Raw genomic sequence first — 26,891 nt, forward strand, 5'->3', positions numbered from 1 at the left:
GAACTTGAGACTTTACTAGCTCACTGAACATCTTTCTCTCTCAACTGGCCTTCGACTGGGCAGCCTGTTTTTGAAGCTACCTGGTCTCCTCCCCAGACCAAGCTCCCTGACAACAGGGGTCATGATGTAACCACTGCCTGTCAACACTTGGCCCACCCCAAGAAGCAAGATCAGGAGCCGTGACAGCCCCTGGGCTTGGCTCTGAAGGGATCCTCAGCAAGTGGCTTTGCTGTCCACACCTTAGATCCACAGATAAACAGAACTAATATTTTGTTAGATGGCTCCTTTCCTTCCAAGGTTTGCAGGTCCTTGTTTCTTGAAATTTGTAGGAAAAGTTATATAGCAAATTGTATAACATTTTCAAAGGCTATTACCCCACAGCAACTATTTGAAGGCTTAAGTTATTTATGTCAGAGTTCCGGCCCTGGGCTGGATCTGGCAATATGTGTATGGATTCTGGTTCCTGTCTGTTTTAACTTGTGGCATTGAGATATTGAGCAAGCCCTCTTAAGGAAGGATTTGGCTTCTCTCTGCTTTCTCAAATTGATCATGTCATCAGCTAGGGTTGATTGCTGGCCTCCATAGTACAGAAAATGTATTTTTAAAAATATATTCAACTCTTCAAGTTAAATCGCAAAGTCATCTCTGCCAGATAAGTATTGGATATGAATGGAATGTTTCTTAGGAAGAAGGATGATACTTACTTTCTTGGATATAGAGTTTCTCTTTGTAGGATAGGCTGGCCTTGAACTCTCAATCCTCCTCCCTGATCTTTTTTTTTGCCAGTCCTGAGGCTTGCTCAGGGCCTGAGCACTGTCCTTGGGCTTTCTCAAGGCTAGAGCTCTACCACTTGAGCCACAGCACCACTTCCAGCTTTTTCTAGGTATGTGGTACCCAGGAATTAAAACTCCAGTCTTTGTGCATGCTAGTTGAGCACTCTATCACTAGGCCAAACTCTAGGCCCTCCTGCCTCATGTTCTTCAGTGGTGGGATCGTGGTCATGTGCTACCACACCTGGCTAGAATAATCCCTAAATTTTTACCTCTCATTCCTCTCAATCTTAAATTTACTAGATCCAAAGAGTGAACATAGTCTCCATAATCTGTTTCTGTTTAATTTTTTTTTGGAGGGGGGGCAGTCCTGGGGCTTGAACTCAATACTTGAGCACTGTCCTTGGGCTTTCTCAAAGCTAAAGCTCTACCACTTGAGCCACAGCACTTTCTTTCTCTCTTTCTTTCTTTCTTTCTTTCTTTCTTTCTTTCTTTCTTTCTTGTCAGTCATGGGACTTGAACTCTGGGCCTGGGTACTGTCCTTGAGCTCTTCAGCTTAAGGCTACCACCCTACCCCTTAAGCCACAGCATTGCTTCTGGTTTTCTGGTTGTTAATTGGAGATAAGAGTCTCACAGACTTTAGTGCCCAGGCTGGCTTTGAACCTTGATCCTCAGATCTCAGCCTCCTGAGTAGCTAGGTGACAGACGTGAACCACTGGCGCTCAGCACTTCTGGCTTTTTCTACGTTTGTGGTGCCGAGGAGTCGAATCCTGGTCTTTGTGCATGCTACCCAAGGGGAGTTGGGTGGCTCTACCACTAGGCCACACTCCCGGCCCCTCTGTTTAATTTGTAATTCTTTTGATGGTGGTGCTAGTTTGAACCAAAGGCTTGTGCCTGCCAGGGAGATTCTGTTGTTATTGCTCCAATGGCAATTTTGTGATTATCTGTTCTCCTACCTTTAATTTCCCATATATAGAGCTTTTTAATTGTGTGAAAAAGTTGAAAAGTATTCTCCAGCAGTTGATGTCTATGAAAAGCTGAGTGAAGACTCGCCTAATATGCCAAATGACTAGAAGTCAAAAGTCAGGGAGACAAACTGTCATAGGTTTGAATGACTGTGTGCCCAGCAGGCACAGGGCGCTTGCCAGCCAAGTTACATTGTATGCATGAACTGCTGCTAGAAGGGCAGATGCAAGCCGGACACAGTGACACACGGTTATCCAACTTCTCAGGAGGTAGAGCTAGGAGGATCATTGCCTGAAGCCATCCTGGACAAAAAGTGATAACTGCTAAAGCCAAAAAGGGCTGGAGAGCCTGCTTGGAAAGTGGGATTAGTCCTGAGTTCAAATCCCAGTACTGTAGAAAGGGGAAAAAAAAGTTACTCAGTTTATATCATTGCTTGCATTACTTTATTAGCATCATTGTGAGGCAAAAATAAGACATAAGTTTAAGCCAGGTGTGGTGTTTGGAAGACACCAGCAGTGGGCAGGGGGGAATTTAAATATACAGAATTCTTGAGAATTTTCAGAAGATAATTTAAGAGCATGAACTTGCAATAGAACTCAGGGACAATGCCCAGGCCCAGGGGTTGGGCGGTAACCTTAAGCTGAAGAACTCAGGGGCAGAGCCCAGGCCAAGTTCAAGCCCCATGACTCCCCCCCCCCCAAAAAAAAAGACAGAGGTGACTCTGGGGTTCAAATAGTAGGGCAGTAGCCTTGAGCACAAAGAGGCTCAGGGGTATTGCCTAGGCCTTGAGTTTAAGCCCTAGGACTGGCAAAAAAAAAAAAGAAGGAAGAAGAGGAGGAGGCGGCAGCTCTCACTCTTCAAACTGCCTCAGAGATTTTCTACTGACCATCAAAAGCTATTTATTCCCCATCATCCTAAATTAGCTTTAATTTAGTAGAATTCTATCTTGCTCATAGATGAGATTCTAACGAAAATGAATGTGTGTAGGCCAAAGTTACCCTTAATGGCTCATATATTTGGGATACATATGGGTTTCTGGGAACAGCCTGGTGCCTGGGTCTTAGGCATGTTTAGTGCTAGAATCCTTCATTTATGCCCCGGAAGAAGCAGGAAGAGAGAGGCAGGACCTGAGAGACTGTGGCCTTTGAGCCATTCTCCCTGTGCAAGTGACCACTCCTGCTGTTTGCCCTGGACAGACTGTTCATTTTCACTATTGGTTTTCTGCCACCTTGACTATCTGTGGGGGCTGCCACACGGGGCCTGGTTGGCCCGGTGTCTTCTCCACTCAGTCCTTACTGCTGCCCTATGGTAGCTGGTAGACTTTGGCATGGGATTTACACCTTGCTTCATTGATCTATATTCAAAGTTGTTTGAAAAGCCATAGAAAGAGTTTGCTTACCTGCTTCCCCCCTCCCCAACCTGTCATTTTATTTCTGTGGTCTCACTTCAGTTTTCTGGGGCATGCATTTTCTTCATTCCCTCAAACGGCATTGAGAACGTGCGTGATGGGTGGGCAAGTCCTGCATGGACTCTTTTAGCCCATGGTCCTACACATGCTTTTCCTGGTTTTTAGCCAACAGACCCTCCTATCACTTGCAGAGTAATTAAGAAATTCTTCACCAAAGTTGTCGTCCTTTTGAGTTTGTTTCTCCCATTCAGATTTGTAAATTATGCTCCAAAGCATGGTAGGAGCTTTGTCAGGGCGGCTGAGATACCCAGATACCAGAGAGCTGATACCACACAGGCACCTGGGCTGGGTGTGGAGGGGAGGGGGGGTGCAGCACCCTCCTGAGAGGAGAACTACAGCCTTGGTGTCTGCCAGCTGCTGTGTTGGTCAGCTGTCTCACTGTCTTCCCCACAGAGCCTGAAAGCAGAAGGTAACAAACCGAAGCGAAAGGAGCTTTGATTGTTTAGACTGCTTTGAGCTTACAGGAAAAGTCCAGCTGCGTCCAACTATTTGATTGACAGTGCTTACTGGAAGGCTGATTCTTTCTCTGCCCATTGACACCAATGACACCAATAGCTATTGTGAAAATAAGGTTCAAAGTCTGTAAACATATGGTGAAAAGTCAGTGACTTTTACAAGGTAGTTTGTTTTTTTTTGGGTTTTTTTGGTGGTGGTGGTGGTTGTTTTGCCCGTCCTGGGGACTGAACTCAGGACCTGGCCACTGTCCTTGAACACTTTTTGCTCAAGGCTTGCGCTCTGCCACTTGAGTCACAGTGCTACTTTCAGCTTTTTCTATGTATGTGGTACTGAGAAATCGAACCCAGGGCTTTGTGTGTGCTAGGGGAGCACTCTACCACTAAGCCAAACTCCCGCTCCTGCCCCCTCCCCCCAAAAAAACTGCACAAGCAGTCCTCTGTGTCGGCAGTCCCAAGCAGCTCACTGCAGACACTCGGAAAGTGGACTCTAAATTCTAGTTTAAGGCGTGAATTCATTTTGTCTGCATTAAAGTTTTCAGTGTAGACCACCTTATCAATCTGCTCCCACTAATAACAATGTTGCTTTTAAAATAGGGTGCTCCAATTCGAGGCCAATTTAGTGTGGCTGAGAGATAATTCCAGGTCTGAAAGTACATCAGACCTTGAGAATCAAAAATAGCCGATTACTCACGTACACAAAGTGGCTTTGTTCCTGAAAATGATTCAGGGTCAGCACTAGTGACAGGGGTCCCTTTTTTATATTCTGCCTTTGGAATGGGCTGGAATACTTGGGAGCTTTTTTAAATTAAGCGGCAGTACGGAAGCTCTGTTCAACTTCCAGACAGTAGTGTGATTTGCCGTGCAGCCTCTTGCTCTTCATGTTCACTGTCTGCAGCTCTACTCCTCGTCTCCACCCCTCCCTCCTCTCCGCCCCTCCCCTGTCTCCACCTAGTTGTGGCCAGTCTCTGCTTTGGGCTGCCATGGGGGTTATGCCTCCCTGATCATTGAATTTCCTAACATTTTGATCTGTCTAGAGTTTATGTTGTCCGTTAAAGAAGTTCCATGATCAGTTTGACTTCTAAGTTCCTCATTTGTTCTGTTCTAGCTCCTGCCTCCTTGTTCTGGTTCATTTTTTTTATACATGGTTCCTTCACTGGTCCCTGGTGTGAAGGACAGTTAGGTAGTTAAGTCCCTGACACAGGGCAACTTCCCAGTACCGTTGATCAGCGGCTCATCTTGTCTGGAGCTGGCTCCCTTCTCCGCTTTGTACACTGCTTCCCTCATAGGCCATTTTGGTAGGAAGCCTCTCATTCTTCTCATTCTTGTTTGGAGTCTAGCTGTGCTTCATGCTTTTCTCTAAATGTAACTGACCAGTGTCTTCTGTTTCGCGTGGAATGTGCACTGCACCTCAGAGTGTGAGGGGTCAGTGCAGAGAGGGCATCACATCAGCGTGTGATTTAGCCTCCCATCTGCACCGGAAGTTTCCTTCACCAACCTTGTGGAGGGCATTCCATGGTCCCATTCCTGCCCCTATTTATCCCCTTATTTGTGAGGGAATTTGACTGTTTTGGTTATATGGTATAGGTAGTAGGTAGTTGATGTTAGTGATTTGTAACTCCATTTCTTTAAACTGTGGCCCAGACCCTGTTATAGATGCCCAGATGCCCAGAAACAAGCTTATGCTTGCAATCCTAGCTACTCAGGAGGTTGAGATCTGAGGATCAAGGTTCAACCCTGCCCAAGCATGAAAGCCCCATCCCAGGCATGAAAGTCCCCCAAAACTAGAAGTGGCGCTATGGCTTATGTCGTAGAATACTAGCTTTGAGCTAAAGACTTCAAGGACAGTGCCCAGGCCCAGAGTTCAAGCCCCACAACCAACCCTCCCTCCCCACCACCAAAAAAAAATGGAGCCAGGAGCGTAGCCTAGTGGTACAGTGCTTGTCTTGGCGTGCATGAAGAACCTGTTTGGGTTCCTCGGTACCAAATACATGGAAAAAGCCAGAAGTGGTGCTGTGGCTTTAGTGGCAGAGCACTAGCCTTGAGTAAAAAGTGTCCAAGGACAGTGTCTGGGCTCCGAGTTCAGGCTCCTGGACTGGCAAAAAAAAAAAAATGGCTTGGTATTGATTAGTTTAATTTTGTGCCTTTTACCTATTATTTAAAACAAACTGCCTGGCGTGGTGGCTCATGCCTGTAATCCTAGCTACTCAGGAGGCTGAGATCTGAGGATCCACAGTTAGCCCAGACACTAAAATTAACCACTAGAAAAGCAGAAGTGGTGGTATGACTCAGGGGTAGGGGTGCAGCCTTGAGCTAAAGAACTCAGGGACAGTGCCCAGGCCCAGAGTTCAAGCCCCATGACCAATGGAAAAACAACAGCAAAAACAAACAAACAAAAAATAACAACAACAAAAAACCCCACTACTGTCTGCCCATGGCCCTCCCTGTTGTAATTCTCACTGCTTGGCCGGGTAAGGTCAGGAGGCTCTCGGATGCTAGCTAGCTCAGGCAGAAGAGCCTATGACACCCTCACCTCAGTGGAAGAAGCTAGACATGGCACCTACTTGCCATTACAACAATTGTGAGAATCCTAGACTTGGTGGATCTTAGTTTAGGTGCCAGTCTGGGCAAAGAGCAAGACTCAAAATGCTCTATGCAGAAAAGGGCTAGAGACATGGCTCAGTGGCAGAGCTCTTGCCAAGCCTGTGAAAGGCTCTGAATTCAAACCCCAGTTCTACTTAAAACAAATAAAAGTGTAATACTGAGCATAGTACCAGTTAATGTTATATGGAGTACGAATAAACAAAAAACATTTCCCTAAGGCATTTCGTGTGGTGCTAAGGATCAAATCCTGGGCCGTGATGCATCTGTCATTGAAGTATGTCCTCAGTTGTCTCCTAAGATGTTTGTAGTAAATTATGTTGTCCTTCCAGTTCACTATTGTAAAGAATATACCTTGCTTTTTATTTGCAAGACTGCTAACCTCTAATCAGTATGTAGTTCTTAGAGTTGACTATGCTATGGGATTTTTGTTTGCTCAGTGATAATGAGCTTCCTGATTAACAGAATGTGTTCTGCACATGTCCTAGTGTGTAGAATTTGAGGCAGGTCCCCAACTCTGTTTGTGTCCTCCTTGGACTTGCTGTGGCACGCCCCACTTGCTGGCTCACCTGCTTTCTTTGAGGTGTCCTCTTTTCTACTTTGCATTTCCCTGCAGGAAGCCCTACCTATCTGCCTACTCTGAGAAGGAGTAGCTTCCCTAAAGTCCTAGGCAACAAGGTGAGCAAATCCCCTTAGATTCCCTTTGGGGAGGGACCTTGGGGCAGGAGCTGTGGGTACATGGGCTTTGCACGCTCTGAAGTTCTAGCAGAGAAAGTGCCACTGGAGGATTCTTTTCCTGTGTACTTAGGGCAGCATATCACTACTGGCGCTGTTCAAATATAGCCCTTCTGCCCTTTTGTTTTTCTTCTTTGTTTGCCAGGGTTTAGTTTTTATTTTTCTTTTCTTTTCTTTTTTTTTTTTTTTGGTCGGTCATAGGGCTTGAAGTCTGGACCTGGACACTGTCTCTGAGCTCTTCAGCTACTGTTCTACACCTGGAGCCACAGCACCACTTCCTGTTTTCTGGTGGTTAGTCGGAGATGAGTCTCATGGACTTTAGTGCCCAGGCTGGCTTTGAACCTTGCTCCTCAGATCTCAGTCTTCTGAGTAGTTAGGATTACAGGCGTGAGCTACAGTGCCTGGCTTGTTTATTTGGTTTTAATGTTGGACTGTGCCTGCTTTTTATTTGGTTGGTGTTTAGGTTTTGTGTTGTTGCGCTGGGTAGCCCAGCCTGGCCCCAGGATCCTCCCACTTCAGCCTCTAGCATGGATGTGAATACCACGTCTCGTACCTTTTTTGCTTTGGAACTCACATTTTAAGAACTGTTTTAATGTTCTGTTTTCACGAGGCTGAGCAGGCAACTACAAAAGTGGAACAAAAATTCCAAGATATTCCATTTTGTAGTAATAGAGAAATAGCACCAATCTGGCATTGTCTCTGCCCCTTCTCAGAGCTCAGTGTGCTGCCCTGGCAGCACATTGGTGTGTGGCTGAGGACCACGCACCGGCAGTTACTGAGTGCCTGCTGCAGCTCTGGGCTAGGACCCTGTGCGATCTGACTATACAGCCTGCTGATGATGGGAATCTCCTCTGCTCCTTAGCACAAACTGCTTACACAGACGGCCCCTAGTCTTGGAAGTGGAAAGAAGCACATTAGAGCCAGCAGTCCTATTTGGTTAGCGAAGCAATTTCAGAAGTAAGAGCTCAGATCCAGGCCATGGTAGTATATGTCTATAATCTGATCACTTGAGAGGCAGAGGCAGGAGTTTGAGGCCATTGGGGGCTATAGAGCCAAGACCCTGTCTCAAGACCACAGAAGTAAAGAAAAATGCCAGCATTTACCCATGTTTGACTCTCTGCCTAATTGGATTTGGGAGATGTAAGTACTAACAAAAGCTAGTTCGAGGGCCTCATGTACTCCCTGGGAGGCGCTCTTCGGGTCTTGGGACCTCTCCAGATCTCCAGCCTAGGAGGTGCTGTATTTAAATTTGGTCAAGTGTTGATGAGTCCAGCTAAATGGGAACTTTGGGAAAAGTTACCTTTTCTTCTCTCTTGAAAATTGGAAGACAGCTGATTTTGATCTCTCAGGGTGTCTTGGTGCCTATATAAATATACAATGGAACTGGATCCACTGAACTGTGAGCACCAGGCCAGTTGTATGTGACAGCATGCTTGTTTGCCATAAGGCGTACTATTAGTCTATCACATTTCTGAAATCTACACCAAGAAGAGAAGGTAGGCTCTTGAAAACACTGGGCCAGGGAAGAGAGGAAACGAAGAATCTGCTATTGATTGTTGGCCCATTTAATTTCCTACTGCAAAGTAGCCTACCCCTGGCATACTCCAGGCTCTTGTTTGTGGGGGCACCTCTGGAACTTATTTCCATGACAGGTTCTTATTTCTTTCTGGCTCTGCATTGTACAGGCTGTCACTGTCTCATCAGTTCGAGGCCTTTATTTTATTGTTTTCTCATAGGAAGTTCATTCACTGGGTAGATGAGAAGTGTTTATTTAATCCTGGATCAGCTTCATAGCACAATGGTCTAGTTTGTTTTATGCTGGCAGTGGGCTGGACTTAACCTTGTTCCCCAGTCAGGAATCTGCTTTTCCTACAGATGGTGGAAGAAACAAGGTGGCACCATTTTTTTTTCCTTTTCTTTTTTTCTAGTACTGGGGATTGAACCCAGGACGCACTTACTATGCAAAGGCTTTGCCACTGAGCTACATCCCAGCCCAGCATCATCTTTGCTACTGTCCTAAAATCTTAAAAATCCTCTTTTGCTGATAATTTTCTAAAGTTTTATAGATCAGCATTTTCTTTCTTGATAGTGACCTTGAACTGTATAGGTGCTACCAGCCCTCAGTGTGTGTGTGTGTGTGTGTGTGTGTGTGTGTGTGTGTGTGTGTGTGTTGGAGAGATACTCGTCTCTGCCACAGATCTCACACTCCCTCTCCTGTGGCTCTGGACTGGTAATTCTGACATCACTGTCCTTGGAGCATGCCTGTCTCCTTTATCATCGCTCGGGATTCACTAGAAGAGATACTCCTTCTCACCCCCTTGTCCACATTTCTGCACCAGCTTCTCACTGCATCCCCTCTACACCACACCGACAATCTCCCTGCATGCAGCAGCCAGGAGGGCCCCCTGACTTTGGAGCTCTGAAATCCTCAGACTAGAGCCAAATGCTGAGGATTGCTTCTGTCACCTCACAACTCTCTCTCCACCCCTCCTGCCTTGACTCCAGCCTCAGTGGTGCCCTGGCTGTCCTGCAGGCATGCCAGGCGTTCTTCACCCCTGGGCTCCTGGCCTCCTACAGGTCTCCACTCTAATGCCACTTGACTGTGAGCAAGGCCTCTTGTGACCATCCTGCTTAGAATAATCTGCCCTTTCCTGCCTTTCTCTATTTTGCAGCTTAGAATCATGACACACAATCGGTTTTATTTGTCTTTTTCCTTTAGAGCAGCTAAATTCCATGAAGGAAGGATTTTTCCCCCTTGTTTCTAGCCAGCTCCCAAATCCAGAAAAATGTTGGGCACATATTCTGAAGTGGAAATTTTGCTTAGTGACTAACACTGAATTGTGAAGCTGTTAGAAGTATCACCTGAAGCCCAGCCCGGCGCAGTAGCTCACGCCTGCAATCCTAGCTAGGTGCAGGAGGCTGAGATCTGAGGATCCCAGTTCAAAGCCATCCCAGGCACTAAAGTCCCTGAGATCCTTATTTCCAATTAACCACTAGAAAACCAGAGTGGTGCTGTGGCTCCAAGGGTAGGGTGGTAGCCTTGAGCTGAAGAGCTCAAGGACAGCATCCAGACCCAAAGGTAGGGCCAGCCTTGATCTGATATCACCTAAAGTATCACCTGAGTAGACAGAAAGGACTTACGGTGAGTCCCTAACTTCCTGCCTGGCAGACTCCTCAGTTTGAGAGGCAGAGATTGGAATTCAAAGAGGCTAAAATGGCTACAGCTTGTCCAGCAGACCATTACCAATGACTGCTCTGCACAGAGAATACTCCAGAAGGCTCCAAAAGGATTGCCTTTTTGGCTGCATACAGTGTGTGTCCTCCATGGAGTGAGGCTCCTTGAACTTGGATAAAGATCAGCTGCACAATTGCCAGTGTCCACTCAAATTCATAGCAGCAGCGAGGAAAGCATCTTGGGGATTCATGGGCCGCACAGTGGAAACGGCCGAGAGCTGAGATGTGCAGGATCTGGGAGTCTTAACCTGGGAAGACTCAGGCAAGAGATGCAAATTACAATTGACAGGTAAGATCTTAAAGCACCAGTGTAAATAATTCAGGATGTATGAAGAATAGTAACCTCTACCGAGAAGTAAGTAGAAGATAGCAGTTTTATGGAAGAAAAATACATGATCTAAATGGAAACTTGCACTTAGAAGATCGTTAGCCGTTCAGGCACTGCAGAAGAAATCACTCCTGGAGGTTGAAGATGCACCAAAATGGTGTAATTCAATTTCCCTCCAAATTTTTTTTTTTTTTGCCAGTCCTGGGCCTTGAACTCAGGGCCTAAGCACTGTCTTGGGCTTTCTCAAGGCTAGCAGCACCACTTCCAGCTTTTTGTGTATATGTGCCGAGGAGTCGAACCTGGGTCTTTGTGCATGCTAGGCAAACACTCTACCACTAGGCCAAACTCCCAGCCCCTCCCTCCAAAATTTTGGAAGAATGTTGTGTAGATCATTAGTGAACGCAGTAAAACTCACATATTTCCATAAACTCGAAGCAGATTAGCGCAAAAGAAAACCATCAAGAACATCCTCACCAAATGTTGATGATGCACATGCTAGCATTAAAGGAAGGTCTTTATCAGAGTAGATTTAAAAAGCACAACCCAGCTATATGCTGACAACAGGAATTATGCTTTAAAAATAAGGATATGGACGCTGGGGGCCAGTGGCTCAGGCCTATAATCTTTGTTACTCAAGAGGCTGAGATCGGTGGATTGCAGTTCAAAGACAGCCTAGCACGGAAGTCTGTGAGACCACCAGAAGACTGGAAGTGGTGCTGTGGCTCAACATGGTAGCCTTGAGCTGAAGATCTCAGGACAGTGCCCAGGCCAAGAGTTCAGGCCCCACTACTGACCAAAATAATAACAATAATAATAAGGATATGGGGTGGGAATATGGCTTAGTGATAAAATGCTTGCCTTGAGTGTATGAAGCCCTAGGTTCAATTCCTCAGTATCACATATACAGACAAAGCCAGAAGTAGCTCTGTGACTCAAGTGGTAGAATGCTATTCTTGAGCAAAAGAAGCTCAAGGACAGTGCTCAGGCCCAGAGTTCAAATCCTAGAACTGGCAAAAAAAAAAAAAAAAGAGAGATATGGCCAGGTGTCATAATCCTAGCTAATTGAGATCTCAGTCTCACCATTTGATGTCATCTTGGGCAGGAAAGTCCATGAAACTCTTATCTCCAATTAACTACCAGAAAAGTCAGAAGGGGAGCTGTGGCTCAAATGGTATAGAGCACTAGGTTTGAGGGAGAAACAAAACTCAGGAACAGCCCAGCCCTGGTGATAAATAAATAAATAAGAAGGAGGAGGAGGAGGAGGAGGAGGAGGAGGAGGAGGAGGAGGAGGAGGAGGAGGAGGTTGTAGATAGGTAGAGAAAGGGAAAGGGAAAAGGTATACCACACAGAGACTCATCTAGAGAAAGCTGGGGTGGGGTGGGGTGTAGCTGAAGTGGTAGGGCCTCTGTCATGCCACAAAAAACACATGAGTGCATGCGCACACACATATATATGTACTGTGGTTTATTTCTAAATTTTGTATATATGTTAATCTCAGTGGCATGTTATTATTATTATTTACATGAGTGCTAAGGTTCAAACTCAAGGCCTGAATACTGTCTTGTGACTTTTCTACTCAAAGCTAGTGCTCTTCCACTTGAGTCACAGCTCTATTTCCAGCTCCTTGATGGACTCTGGGCTTTTCCTACTATGGTTTAAAGTTGTGCTTTCTCAGGCCAGCTGAGCCATCTGATTTCCAGCTTTCAGAATTCTGTTGCCATTGTCTCTTCTGTTCTCCCCTTGTGGATCTGCCTGTCTTGCTTGCTTCCTTCCTTCCTTTCTTTCTTTTATTTTTGTGCCAGTACTGGGGCTTGAACTTCGGGCCTGGTTGCTGTCCCTTGATTGTTTTCTGCTCAAGAATAGCTCTACTACTTGAACAACAACTTACCTCTGACTTTTTGGTGGTTAATTGGACATAGGAGTCACATGAACGTTCCTCGTTGGGCTGACTCTGGCTTTGAACCATGATACTCAGAGCTCAGTCTCCTGAGTAGCTAGGATTTCAGGTTTGGAGCCACCAATACCTGGCTTTCTTTTTTAATCATACAAAATGCAAAACTTAGGACTGTCACCAGGTGTTGGACGCACTGCTTCGTGGCAGTTCTTGTGTACATGCTGTTGCGTGTGCTTGTTGTTTAGCACTGACAGAGTAGCCTGTACCTAAAGTCAGCAGTGCTGTAGGACACTTACTCAGCTGCAGCTAGACTTCTGTGATCCAGGGGCGGTGGCTTTGTTTGCCTTCTCCTAGAACAGCTGATGGCTGTTGGTGTCAGTGTCCCTGTACAAAAGGTTCCAGTTGGAACTCCTGACATTGTAGGCTCAAGATCTGGCCTGCCCACCCATGTCCTCCAGCCGTCTGTCATCCTCCCCACAGCCTACCCACTGTTTTTGGTATAGAGTGGGGCTCTGCAGCCCCCAGGCCTTCGTCATTCTGGCATTCCTGCCCCCTTCTTCCAGCTGGTGGTTTCTAGCCCACCCTCCACCCCCACCCCCCAGCTACATCCCAGGGGGTTTGAGTGATCCCTTTTGCTTTCCTCCCGTGCATGGGCCTCTCAAATAGCACCTTGCCCTTCCTGTACTGTCCGGCCCACTTTGAGGTCTGAGTAGCGCTCCATGCCTGGCACACGGCTGGAGCTCCATTACATGTCTGAATGAATTTCTAGTGCCAGACATTTCAAAAGAGAACTCTATCCTTTTTTGCAGGACATCCGTCATGAAGCCAGTGACTTCCCGTGCAGAGTGGCAAAGCTACCCAAGAACAAAAACCGGAACCGGTACCGGGACGTGAGCCCCTGTGAGTACCTGCGCTTGCAGCCCCTTCCTCAGCCAGGGCCTTGCTGGCATCCTTCAGCCCTTAGGCCAGGCTCTCGTGGAGATTAATCACTGCTGTTGCCCATCAGAAGGGCACTTGACACTTACAGTAATGGTTCATTTCTCCACCACTCCAGTGGGGGGGGGGTGTCTCAGTTTCTGGAAAATTCTGCGAAGTTCAAAGGATTTCTGTTTAGCTTGGGCTGTTGTGTGATGAGTCATTTTCCCACCAGCTGAAGTGGAGTGGGGCCGCATACCCAACCTCTTCTGGGTGACTCAGCAGCAGAACTATGCCAAACGTGGGGGCAGCCTACCACACCCCACTTCTGCCAGTTCTCTCCCCTGCCCTTTGCTCTCATGACTGCCTTCCCAGTGAAGGGAAGGAAATAACTGGGCAGGTTAGGGTCTGGGGGAAGCAGGGCACTCTGGAGCTAAGTACAGAACTGGACTTTGCCAGGCCTGCAGGGCCTCAGAGGCCTGTGGACGTTGTCCGTCTTCGAGGAAGGCGTTGTGGCAGCTGATGGCACTCAGGCAGTTACTTCAGTGCCTGGGAACACTGAAGAACAGGCCTAGCCCTGGTGCAGTGACTGTGCCTCCCAGCCTGGTGTATCTCAGCTCTGCCACTGAGAACGGCATGACTTTGGCAAATGACTCCTCTCTCTCTGGTTGGCAGTGAAACAGGAGTCATACTTAGCCTGTCCAAGCTGCTCAGCCCAGGGTCTCACTCAGGTGCAAGTCCAGAGAATATGATTACCAGGCCCCGTGAGGGCCTTGGGGACACGGGACCATGCCCCACACCAGGGCTTTTGATCTGGCACTCCAGTCTGCATCCTCTCTTGGTCATTGTTGAAAATAGCAGCACCTCTGCTCTGGAGTTCTGGCTAGGCAGCTGGTGAGTGTGACGAAACAGCCATTGTTCGCCCTTTTCCCCCTCACTAGCAGTGTTTCCTCACCATGTCGACTCGTTTCTCTCGCCCATTCCCCTGCTGCCCATGCTCTCCAGTAGAAGCGTGACTTGCTGTTGGGGTAATAGCGGAGAAGGGAGGACGACTGGGTGAGAGGTGGCCTGCTACCCTGCTCTCAGAGCTGGGGGTGACCATAACAGCGCTGGCCTTCGTCCACCAGAGCAGGGCTCTGCGCAGCCTTGCCTGCCGAAACGCTTTCTCTGGCTCATCCGTGCTACTTGAACCTAGTCGTCCCACAGCACCAGCTATCCCTAACGTCCTCATTTCTGCCAGCCTCCACGGTGATGAAGGCTGCTCGCCACAGAAGCTGCTTCTCAGCAACTCCGCTTCCTGGGATCTTTAGAACAGAAGCCACACACCACTCAGCCCTAGTAACTAACATCTGTCTCCTTTTCTTGTGGTCCAGGGACAATATATTGTGTATAGGGGTCACTGAGTCCCATGTGTCATGGGCTGGGCCACCCAGCAAGACAATAAAATGGCCCTGGTTGCACTGTTTGAGACAAAGGAATGATTGCGGACTATTTGGTTTTTGTTTTGTATTTTAATAACGGCAGAACTCCCTTCCCTTCCCTCCTCCCCCCCGACCTAGTCCCAGGCTTTTTCTATGTATGTGGTACAAGGAAACAAACCCGGGCCAAACTCCTGGCCCTAGAACTTTCTTTCTTTCTTTTTTTTTTTTTGGTGGATCTTAGAAATTGAACTCCGGGCCCGGGTGGGGGTTGTTCTTGAGCTCTTCAGCTCCAGATACCACCCTACCCCTGAGCCACAGCCCCGCTTCCCGTTTGTTTTCTAGTGAGTATTCGGTGATAAGAGTCTCAAGTTCTTTAGTGCCCAGGCTGGCTTTGAACCTTGATCCTCAGATCTCAGCCTCCTGAGAAGGTAGGATTACAGCCGTGAGCCACTGTGCCCAGCTCCTGCCCTAGAATTTTTAAGAACTGTATTTCTGAAAGTTAAACTTGTATGCCTTCAGTGTTTTGGGCTTGTGAATTTTTAATTTTTCCAATTTAAATCTTTTAAACGTCTTTTGTTCATTTGAGTTTTGGTTTGGTTTGTGTGTATATGCCTTTCTTAGGACTTGAACTCAAGGCTTAGTGCAGTCCTTGAACTTTTGTGCTCAAGGTTAGTGTTCTACCATTTGAGCCACAACTCCACTCCCAGCTTTTTGGTGTTAGTAGAGTCTCATGGACTTTCCAGCCTGGGCCAGCTTCAAACCATGATTCTCAGATCTCAGCCTCCTGAATAGCTAGGATTACAAGTATAAGCCATGGCCCCTTGTTTGTTCTTTTTTTTTTTGGCCAGTCCTGGGCCTTAAACTCAGGGTCTGAGCACTGTCCTTGGACTTTCTCAAGGCTAGAGCTCTACCACTTGAGCCACAGCACTACTTTCGGCTTTTTCTATGTATATGGTACCAAGAAAACAAACCTGGGTCTTTGTGCATGCTAGGCAAGCACTCTACCACTAGGCCACTCTCTCAGCCCCATCTCTCTCTTTTTTTTTTTTTTTTTTTTTTTTTTTTTTGAGGTAGGGTCTTACTCTGTGCTTCAGGTTGGCCTAGAATTCTGAAGCTTCAAGCCTCTTCTTCCCAGGTGCTGGGATTATAAGCATACACCACTGTGCCTGACTCCTCTTACGTTATCTTGATCATGATGTATGAAGGAAGTAGAGTCATTCCAGTTCATTATACTTGAACTTTAAAAAACTCAAAAGCTTGTTTAAAGGAATTGAAGTTGTAACTTTGCTGTTGTATTCATAAGTCCTTTACTCCTGGGCCCAGGGTGAGGTGCAATCCTCTAGCCTATCTGCTATCCGTCAATTTTGTTCCCTTTTAAAGATTGAGGCCACTATGATTGTGTGTGTGTGTGTGTGTGTGTGTGTGTGTGTGTGTGTGTGTGTGTGTGTGTTTTGAGGGGAATGGGAGGTAGGTCCAATATTGGGACTTGAACTCAGGGCTTCATGCTCTTCTTGGCCTTTGGCAGAGAGAAAGTCCTATACATTTGTCTTCTTGGGTGATTTCAAACATAATCTTCAGAGCTCAGTCCTTAGTAGCTGGGATTACAGTCATGAGCCACCAGCTCCTGGTAAGGACACTACATTTTTGTCACGAATCCCTGCAGCCCACGAGGTTTGGTGAGAATGCTCTGTGCTGAGGGCAGACTGCCCCCGACATAGCCTGGTCTACGCTTCAGTGCACTTGATTTAGTGAGATGTTTCAGACATTTCAGAGAAAGCTTTCTGCAATGCCAGTCACCCCACAGAGGGGAGCAGTGCCACCAGAACGAGTGTGAACATTCCCTGTGGAGTGTGTTGCCAGTGTGGACACTTGACCCTCCAGCGCTAAGCTGAGTGCACTTTGCCTTTCAGTTGACCACAGTCGGATCAAGCTTCATCAGGAAGATAACGACTACATTAATGCCAGCTTGATCACCATGGAGGAAGCCCAGAGGAGTTACATTCTCACCCAGGTACACAGACAGCCCCAGTCATTTCTTCAGTGGCAGCCTGTTTCAGGATGCCATTGTCTATACCTCGAGTGATATCTCCACATCCTTTAGAGAATGGTTTTTATAAACCAGAGAGTGTCGCGGGAAGGAGGAACATTTTCCTCAAGACACTCAGTTTGGCAGCACTGCCAGTGTTTCCAGGACATGTGAAATAGGTTACTGAGAAAGGAAGCATAAGAAAACCAGGATGAAGCTGGCAGTGGTCTTTTGGCCAGGGCGGCAGCATCGGGGCCAGAGGAGGCCCGGAACCTGTGGGGACTGAGTTCCTGAGGCTGATGGACGGGTCAGCAGAGGCTGCGCATCTCTGGAAGAAAGCCAGTCACAGTCCTTGCCACAGGCCCATTCTGTGTATGCCAACACACAGGGCGTCCCCTGAGTGTGCCGTAACCTTCCAAACCATAACGTTCGGTCACCTTGTGAATTTCCTGTCGGCTTCATTACAGGTGATGGGCCTGTGGGCCCCACGCCGCCATGAAGCCGGGCCTTGGGCTTCTCCACCATGGTCCCATGCACGGTGCTGTGTCGGGTCCGCAGGGCAGGGCAGCGTTGGTGTGGGCACAGGCTGGGCTGATGGCTAGGGGGTTGATGCGGGTGGGAAGAGCTTCCCGAGGATGGATCTTTGTAGAGAACCTCAAGTTCTTATGGACTTTTTTCAACTAGTTGACTTTGGTTTGTAATGCCACAGTCCAACAAGCATGGAGAAATTCCCATGCTCACACTGCTCCTCCTCCTCCGCGTCCCTCAGCCCTCCTTTTCCCTCCACCCCCTCGTTACTTGGAACCTGTGGCGTTGTGTCCATTTTCTAAGGTGGGGCCGCTAAGCTGGGACTGTGTCCCTTCTGGTCTTCCATCCCTCAGACCCAACCCATCTATTGAGAGTGATGTGCAGAGAGCTGCAGCTGTGGAGGCCAGCCAGTGGGGCCTTCCGGGCCAGGAGCAAGGCCTGGTGGCCAGCCGGGGGCTGTGGACTGCTCCCTGCCAAGAGCTGCCCTTCTCTTAGCTGAGGATAGATGAGGCACGTGCAGGCAAGAGTGCACCTGTCTGGCTCAGAGGAGAGCAAGAGGCTGCTGAGAGCTGGAGAGCAGGCAGATTGCACACGAGCTGGTCCTCCCAGGCAGTGCTGGCATTCGACGGCAGGCTCTGCCTTCTAGATCCAGTCAGTGTCTGTGCTCACGTACCTCTTGGCAAGCACCCCAAACCCGGGCACCAGGCTCCCAAAGCATTCTGCCATGTCTCTTAGATCGCTTGTCCCAGGGCGAAGGCCGTGACCCAGCTCATGGCTGCCTGTGAGAATGGTGCTGGCTGTTCTCCGGAAACCGTGTCTGGCCTTCTCAAGGTGGATGCACTAGTATTCACACCGCAGTGAGGTGGCCTGCCTGAGGTCACAAGGACAAGTGGCCGTGGAAGCTGGTCTCCACCTACACCACTTGTCACCCACACTACCTGTCACCCACATTTGGTGGTTTTGTCCCACGTTGCATCTGTCCTTGGCAGAGAGCTGGTGGAAACCCTCCATGGCCAGGCCAGGCCAGGAGGCAACATGGTCCATATTTAGTAAACACCATCTTTGCCATGCGCCAGAAAGCCAGACTGGACGGCAGTGACCACTGGGCAGAAAAGGATGGATGGGTCCTGTGCTAGCCTCAGCCACCACTCACATGAGTCAGTGAGCACTGGAGGCCCTGGCACCTGCTAATCACCCATGTCTCCCGAGTCACGGGGCATCTTGTCTGTTTGCAGGGCCCTTTGCCGAACACATGTGGGCACTTCTGGGAGATGGTGTGGGAGCAGAAAAGCAGGGGTGTGGTCATGCTGAACCGTGTGATGGAGAAAGGGTCGGTAAGTCTCTGCTGGGCTGTCCATGTGCCCATCCAGAATGCCACCACTCACACTCGAGCTTCCTTCTCTTCAGCGCATCGTAGTCCCTCTACGGCATAGCTTTGATTTAAAAACCTGAATGACTGCCTAGTGGAAGAATGCCTGCCTAGCATGCACGAAGACCTGGGTTCAATTCCTCAGTACCATATACACAGAAAAAGATGGGAGTGGAGCCAGGTGCGGTGGCTCACGCTTGTTATCCTAGCTACTCGGGATCAAAGGTCAAAGCCAGCCTGGACACAAAAGGCAGAAAGTGGGGCTTGCCTCAAGGGTCGGGGGCGGTAGCCTTGAGCTGAAGAGCTCAGGGACAGCATCCAGGCCCAGAGTTCAAGTCCCATGGCCCACAAAAGAAAGGAAAAGAAAAGAATAAGATTGGAGTGGTGCTGTGGCTCAAGTGGTAGAGCTCTAGCCTTGAGAAAGTCCAAGGACAGTGCTCAGGCTCTGAGTTCAAGCCCAGGGACTGGCAAAACAAAAAACAAAAAAAATCTGAATGGCAAAATATAGATTAGTTATAAGCAAGTGGATTAGATGCACAAGGGAGAGAAAAACAGCCCTTGGCCATTGCCCACTGGCCAGGGCTCTACTATCTTCTCCTCGCCTGTGCGTCTCACCGTGTGCCATGGACTTGGGTATTGTTGCGCTGCAGGGCCTTCTGGTTGTCCCATCCAAGGCTGACGATAAGGAGCCTGCTGGTGCACTTGGAACTGGTGTTGTTGACTGTGAGAGTTGGTATGTGGGTTCCTCTGGCGTGTGATTGGGTGCAGGACAGTTTGTGTTGTGGGACTGAGGTTTTCAACTCTGTGTCAATATTGTCACCCATGGAAGGGCTGACAGTGTCTTCGCTCATCTCCCAGCAAACTGTCCCCACAGCCTGTGGGAAAGCCTGCCTGTAGCCCCCATAAATGCATGGGGCTCCCCATCTCCACTTAGCACATGAGAAAGGACACATGTTAGCCCGTTACCGGGCCTCCCACTTCCCAGAAGCCAGCTCTGCAGGCAGGGTCAGCCAAATGATCAGATCCTCCCTGGCTTGCCTTTTAAATTGACTTTGGAGGTGTTGGCTAGAGTGCATGTATAAGGCTGACACTGTTGTATGGTCAGGGAGTGAGCTGGGGACCTTCGCTTGACCTAGAGTGTGACCTGGGTTCGTTGCTTCTTTCTTGCTTTCTTTCTTGCTTTCTTGGGTTTTTTCTTCTTTCTTTTCTTCCTTCCTTCCTGTTTTTGTTTTTGTTTTTGTTTTTGCTAGTCCTGGGCTTGAGCTCAGGGCCTGAGCACTGTCCTTGGACTTTCTCAAGGCTAGAGCTCTACCATTTGAGCCTCAGTACCACTTTCAGCTTTTTTCTATATATGTGGTACCGAGGAATCAAAGCTGGGTCTTCGTGCATGCTAGGCAAGCACTCCACCACTAGGCCAAACTCCCGGCCCTCCCTGGCTGTTTAGAAAGCTCAAACAATTGCTGGGGACCAGGCACATTGTCTTTGCCATCCCAACAAGGCCCTGGTTCGATCCCAGTAGTAGGCTGCTTTCCAGAAAGAGCTGGGCTCTTTGCGGTGGGTAACTGAAAGGAGTGATCTCCTGTCCTTTTTTAAATTTTGTACGTTTAAAACAAATTTTCCTATGGGTAATGATAGAGCAGAGCTCGATCCTGTAGACGCGTAGGTAAACACTGGTTGATGAGCAGACATGTGGCCTGAGATCTTAGCTTTTCCTTATGACAGATTGCTTTGTCCTTCTGAAAGTAATTGCTCCCGGGGGAGGGCTTAAACAGCTCCATCTGCCATTTCTTGGTGGCACTGGGACTTGAACACAGGATCACAGTGCGTGCCAGGTGCTCTACCACTTGAGCCATGCCCCAGCCCCTTGTTAGAGAAAACTATTTTTTTGTGCCTGTCCTGGATCTTGAAGTCAGCGCTCAGTGCCTAGATACACTTTGTTCAGATTCAGTGCTTGGACCAGGAGTTTGGCCTAGTGGTGCTTACCTAGCATGCACATCAACCTGAATTTGATTTCTTGGTACTCTGGAACTCTGGGCCTGGGCCCTGTCCCTGAGCACTTCAGCTCAAGGCTACCAGACTTTTTAGTGCTCAGGCTGGCTTTGGGCTGTCTTTGAACCTTGATCCTCAGATCTCAGCCTCCTGAACAGCTAGGAGGATTACAGGTGTGAGCCACTGCGCCTGGCTTTAATTAAGTAGTTTTTGAACTTACAAAACCAGGATGACAGGGAGAGCCTGCTCCTTTCCCCCACCTCTGAGCATCTCAGAGTTCCCAGCATCCTTTGTGGCCCTCAGCCCTTCGAAAGGCTTCCTGCAGCCCATCCTTCCTGGCCCGTGAGCTTCCCTGTGGGTAGAATGTGGTTAGCTTGGCAGTGTGAGGGAGGTAGCCACATGCGCCTCTGGTGAGTGGCAAGCCCTGGGCCTGGTAACTGGCAGACAAGGTGCAGAGCCCGCACTGCTGCGGGCAGAAGGTCTGACCTCTGTGCAGCGGGCAGGACAGGAGGAAACCCCGGCCTCAGAGTCCTCGAGTCCATGCCTTACCACTGTCCTAGCAAAGCAGTTTCTTGCCCAGTAAGTGATGTTCTTTCCTCCTTCAGTTAAAGTGTGCACAGTACTGGCCTCAGAAGGAGGAAAAAGAGATGATCTTTGATGACACGAACTTGAAATTGATGCTGATCTCTGAAGACGTCAAGTCGTATTACACAGTCCGCCAGTTAGAGTTGGAAAACCTGTCGGTGAGTATGGAGGGCCCTTCAGGGTCTCGGGGCGTCACCTGATGCAGCCTTCCTGCAGCTGTCAGTCTGCACACTCACTGAGCCTGAGAACATGTGGAATGACCCCTTCTCACTGTGCTCTGCGTTCTCCACTGTTATGGCCAGTGAAGTTTTCTGGCCCCTCTCCTGGGGCCATTTGCTGTGTGGACATTTCGTGACACGTTAGCGACAGCAGAGAGGCAAGGCCTGTGCTAGCCCATGGTGCCATAGGAGGCACAGTGCACTTCTGGAGCCAGGCTGTCACCTGCCAGTGTCTCCATTTCCTCTTCTGTCAGGCAGGGGTTTATGGGGAGAGGTGGCAAGGGGCAGTCCACAAACTGTCTGTGAGAGGGAGGGGGCGCCGCTTCTCCCTGCCCCACAGCATTGCGTGGCAGGCTGTGCTGCTGCGTGCATTGAGTAGGCCTTGGAGCCCCTCCTCACGGCTTCATAGTTGACTTGCATCCAGAGCCTGGCACAGGCCGTAGCAGGGCCCACGGAGGAAGCCTGGTAGGAAGAGGACAACCAGAAAGAGCTTTTATTTTATCTCCCCCCCACCCCCAGTCTTGGGCTTAAAATCTGGGCCTGGGCTCCATCCCTGAGCACCTTTTGCTCGAGGCTAGCACTCTACCATGTGAGCCATAGCACCCACTTCTGGCTTTTTCTGCGTAGCTGATTACAGATGTTTCCTGCCTGGACTGGCTTCAAACAGTGATCCTCAGATCTCAGCCTGCTAAGCAGCAAGGATTATAGGCAGGCAGGAGCCTTTCCCGATGCCTGTTGGGGTAACAGGATTCGCAGCGTGAGAGCTCTGTCACTTAGCAGAGCAAACACAGGAAGCTCAGTGAGGTTTTTATTGGTTATTTTGAGACCAGTCTCAGTATGTGGCCCAGATTGGTCTTGAACTCATAGTGCTACCGCCTCAGCCTTCCAAGTGCTGAGATGTGTACCCCATGCCCGCCACTCTGTGGGTGGCACTGAGGGTCATTGTGACCTGTGAGGCAGTGGGTGTGGGAGACTGAGCGGGGGGGGGGGGCAGTCAGTGCCTGCGTGTAGGGTATACGAGAGAGAGAGAGAGAGAGCGCGCGCACGAGCATGAGCACGCACAGTGACCTGCACAGATGGTTCTTATTGTTCATTTGTGTTTTTCTCCTTCAGACTCGAGAGACTCGAGAGATCTTACATTTCCACTATACCACGTGGCCTGACTTCGGCGTCCCCGAATCACCAGCCTCATTCCTGAACTTTCTTTTTAAAGTCCGGGAGTCGGGGTCTCTGAGCTCTGAGCACGGCCCAGCGGTGGTGCACTGCAGTGCTGGCATTGGCAGGTCGGGGACCTTCTGCCTGGCCGACACGTGCCTCTTGCTGGTGAGGAGGGAAGAGGGGGAGACCCAGTTCCCCCACCTACTGCCAGGCTGCTCGTGGGTCCCCTCAGGAAACACAGCCTTGACCTTGCTGCCCTGCCCCTATATCTGTCTTGAGCACAGCACCGTCTACAGGTTGACAGGGCCTCGTAGTCAGAGTCCCCTCGAACCCATGTGCAGCACGGGGGTTTTCCCGCTGGAGAGTGGTGCTGGCTGAACACATCTGCTCTCTGCTTCCAGATGGACAAAAGGAAGGAGCCGTCCTCTGTGGACATCAAGCAAGTGCTGCTGGAGATGAGGAAGTTCCGCATGGGCCTCATCCAGACGGCCGACCAGCTGCGCTTCTCCTACCTGGCCGTGATCGAAGGCGCCAAGTTCATCATGGGAGACGCCTCGGTGCAGGTCCTTCTTCAGTCCACTGCGGGGATTTTCAGGGCTGGGCGGGGGTGGTCAGCCGCTGGACCCGACGTCCAGGCCAGTCAGTACTGCCCGCTCATGGCTTTGCCCTTGTTTCTCTTCTTCCTAGGATCAGTGGAAGGAGCTCTCCCACGAGGACCTAGAACCCCCACCCGATCACGTGCCCCCACCCCCCCGACCCCCTAAACGAATCCTGGAACCACACAATGGGAAATGCAAGGAGTTCTTCTCTACCCAGCAGTGGGTAAAGGGTGAGATGGAGGATCAGGACAGGCCCATCAAGGAAGAAGCCAGAACCCTCTTAAACGTCCCCGACAGCCTGGACAGGTAATGCAAGAGGGGTGCCTTGAGGCAGAGGGAAATGACCTTCCATTCCAGAAATGCCTTCGCACTGAGAACCTGCCACACAGCCTCTCCTTGGCAAGTGGCGCTCCCAACCCAGTGGTCTTAGCGCCACCTTGTGGGGATGTCTGGATGGGACCAGCGTGTCTGTGCCTGCCATGACATTCCATCCAAACGGTCCTCCAGCCCGTGTACTTCCGTCCCCACAGGAAGCCTTCGCTTTTCATGAAAAATGAGGGGCGCTAAAATAAAAACTGTCCATGGTGTGTTGTAGACCATGCTGTTGGGAAAGGCAAACTCAGAGTAGTCTGTAAGGGCGGCAGTGGTTGGGAAGGCAGCCGGCGGCAGGTGGCGCTGCATAGCAGTGAGCCCTGTCTTGACGCTGGTGACCGTGCCCTGAGACAGCCTTTGTAGGGGAGGCACTAGGCACAGCTGGGTGTGTGCTGCCCTGAAAGCCAGCCACACATTGTGCCCAGCAGCACCTGGACCTCATGGTGCCAACCACCCAGGCATCCTTGGAGCTGCCTTGGCATAGGTATTACCCAGAGTACCGTCGTGGTTTGTTTGTACTGGACTCCTTCATGAGGAGAGCATGCGTGGCCTCCCGGTTCCCTGGGCAAAAACTTCCTGTCGTTCTCCCCTCCCGTAGCACGCGGCAAGACACTGAAGTGAGAAAGCGGATCGCAGGCAGTGGGCTACGAGGTCCCCAGGCCGCCTTCCCCATCACAGCAGAGCAAGAGGAGGAGGAAGAGGAGCAGCGGCCACCAGGCCACGCACCAACTCCCTGGAAGCCCTTCCTGGTCCACGTGTGTATGGCCACGGTCCTCACGGCGAGTGCATACCTCTGCTACAGGGTGTGTTTTCACTGACCGGCATGCCGGCAGACAGGTGGGCGCCGGCACAGCCCGGCGGTAGGATTTGATTCTGTGGAGACCTGAGCCAGTCTCAGAAGACACAGATCACAGGTCCAGGCGTCTGCCGCTGTGGATGGGCTACCCCGAGAGCCGAGGACTCTGCACTGGGGTGCAGGAAGCCCTGTGGTCCCAAGAGTATAAGAGTCTAATCTCAGGGCCTTAACCTATTCAGGAGTAAGTAGAGAAAATGCCAAATATGTCTGTCTGTCTGTCTGTCTCTCTATGTCTCTCTCTTACACACTCTTTTTTTTTTTCCTTTTATTTTCGTTTGTTTTTGGAAAAAATGCAGAATTACAACACATTGTTGTTTTTAACCTACATACATATATATGTATATGTGTGTATATGTATATATACATATATATGTATATCTGTACCGCTTTTTTTATTTTTGAAGACTAGCACTTAATGACTTTCTCATGCAGGAGGTGGTGTAACCAGATTCACAATTTATATGTGATTCCCCGGGGAAAGAATCCCATGCTTGATGACTGTGTGCTCCCCGGGAGAGGAGAACCCCGGTGTGGGAGGGGTGCCCGCCCCCAGCACGTGCACTTGAGCCTGGGCGGTGGCCGCCAGCTGCCCTGTGTTGAGGAGACAAGCAGCAGGAGCCCGTCCCTGGACGCCGGGCAGCCACACGCCTCGATAGGTCTCCCCAGAGCAGAAGGCGCCCTGCAGTGGAGTCTGCGCACGCGTGCGTACTCTCAAGATGCAGCCTCTGCCATCCTTGCAGATACTTACCTCCTTCGAGGAGGCCATCTCAGAGGGCATCAAGATGCAGAGGGGTTTTTTTCCCCCCTTGGGACAGTTTTTGAAGGTGGCAATTACTGTTTGAAAATACAAACCACAAAGCGCCTTTGACCTTGGGAGCCGTGGCTGGGGGGCATGGCTAGATTCTGGCTCCTGTTGAACAGCATGGCACAGTCTGACCCTCCACAGTCCACCTCGGCCCCCACCGCCTGCCCCCCCCCCCCCGTCTGCCTCTGCCCGCAGAGCCCCGCTGACTGGCAGCCTGCCCTTGGGGTGCGGGATGCCAGCCAGTGCAAAGAGCAGAGTGGAGCCTGGAAGGGTGCTATGCTCCCCCCAGGTGTGGCTCCCATGCCTTCCTCCTCCTCCTCCTCCTCCTCCTCCTCCTCCTCCTCCTCCTCCTCCTCTTCCTCTTCCTCCTCTTCCTCCTCCTGTCAGCATCCAATCCTTCACTCTGTGAGGAGGGTGGAGGAGGGGACTGGCGGTGCTCCCATCTTGGAGTGCTTCTTGGTGGCATGCCCCATGTGGGCAATACCCGACATCCCCCCAAGCCCCCTCGCAGCCTGTGTGCTATAAACCTCTCTGTTGTGTATTTATTTTTAATGTTCCCCCAAAGGCATCCATACTGCACTAGCATTTTCTTAAAGTACTGAAGAGTTTTTGCGCCAGGACTTTTCGCAGTACAGTAATGACAGAATCCTCAGGTGGTGCCGTGGTGAGGGCGGTGGCACATGGTCTCATGGTTCTGGACCTCTGGGACTTGACATGGCGCATGGCGTCTGGTGGCTTTGTCCTGGTCTCCTTTACCTGCTGGAACCTTGTTCTTGAGTACTTTCCTCATTCTAGAATGCATGCAAGGTCTTCGTGGGCCGGCCCAGCACCGTGTTGGAATGAGGAGCTGACTCCTGCTTACTGCTGAGCCCCTGGCCTGCCCCAGTGCCGGCTGTGTGGCCTGTTATGTGTCTGTGGTCCTCGGCCACTGCAACTCTGGTGACTTCCCGGTGAGGCCTGGCCTGGCCTAGATCCCACTGAAACTCAGACATTCCACGGGCATGGCCAGCCCTGTGGACACCTACACTCTGGACAGAAGCAAGCAGGAGCCCCACACTGGTCCCAGCCTCCTCTTCCACGACCACGCCTTCTGGAGCTGACCAGGTTTGAAGCCAGGCAGCTGCAGGAAGCACTCGGTGACAGCCTGCCAGCCACTGCCATCTCCACCCCGGCCACGGGACCACGGTGCTCACCACGGCCTACCAGAACCACGGCGCCTGTGGCTCTGAGCTGCACCTGCTCTCGCCAGCATTTCACGTTTTGCCTTTCCCGAGGGAGAAGCCGGTCCAGAGTGACTGGGGAGCCTGGAGCCGACCCTGCAGGGCCCTGGCGCGGGCGCCGGGGGCACCAGATTTGGCCTCCTGGAGCCCGCCTGAGGCCGCACACGCGCGAGTGTCCACGTGGAAGGAGGGGGCGAGCTGCTCTGCCACATGCCTTAAACTGGTATTTACTCATCAGGCCTTACCTTTTCCAATGGCCGTGGAATCAACCGTTTTTACAGAAATAAAATTTAAAAACCAGGTGTTTCCAGGTGGGTGAATACGGGGTGCATGCGGGTGGGGGTGTCTCAGGTTCTTCTGTGACCTCACAGAACTGTCACTT

General features: G+C 50.1%; 1 protein-coding gene across 1 annotated transcript in view; it reads left to right on the plus strand.

Moving 5' to 3' along the window:
- The window catches only part of Ptpn1 (protein tyrosine phosphatase non-receptor type 1), a 44,626-nt gene extending 19,034 nt beyond the window's left edge, over positions 1-25,592 (plus strand). The window contains exons 2-9 of the mRNA XM_090352518.1: positions 13,258-13,348; positions 16,695-16,795; positions 18,574-18,672; positions 21,302-21,439; positions 22,613-22,822; positions 23,059-23,220; positions 23,345-23,562; positions 24,227-25,592. Coding sequence (XP_090208644.1) covers positions 13,258-13,348; positions 16,695-16,795; positions 18,574-18,672; positions 21,302-21,439; positions 22,613-22,822; positions 23,059-23,220; positions 23,345-23,562; positions 24,227-24,446 — 1,239 coding nt within the window. The 3' untranslated portion in view covers positions 24,447-25,592. The remainder of the gene's footprint in view (positions 1-13,257; positions 13,349-16,694; positions 16,796-18,573; positions 18,673-21,301; positions 21,440-22,612; positions 22,823-23,058; positions 23,221-23,344; positions 23,563-24,226) is intronic.
- Positions 25,593-26,891: the final 1,299 nt, after the last annotated feature.

Source organism: Megascapheus bottae, chromosome 18, assembly GCF_031878675.1.
Source record: "Megascapheus bottae isolate mThoBot1 chromosome 18, mThoBot2.hap1, whole genome shotgun sequence".
Lineage (NCBI taxonomy): Eukaryota > Metazoa > Chordata > Mammalia > Rodentia > Geomyidae > Megascapheus > Megascapheus bottae.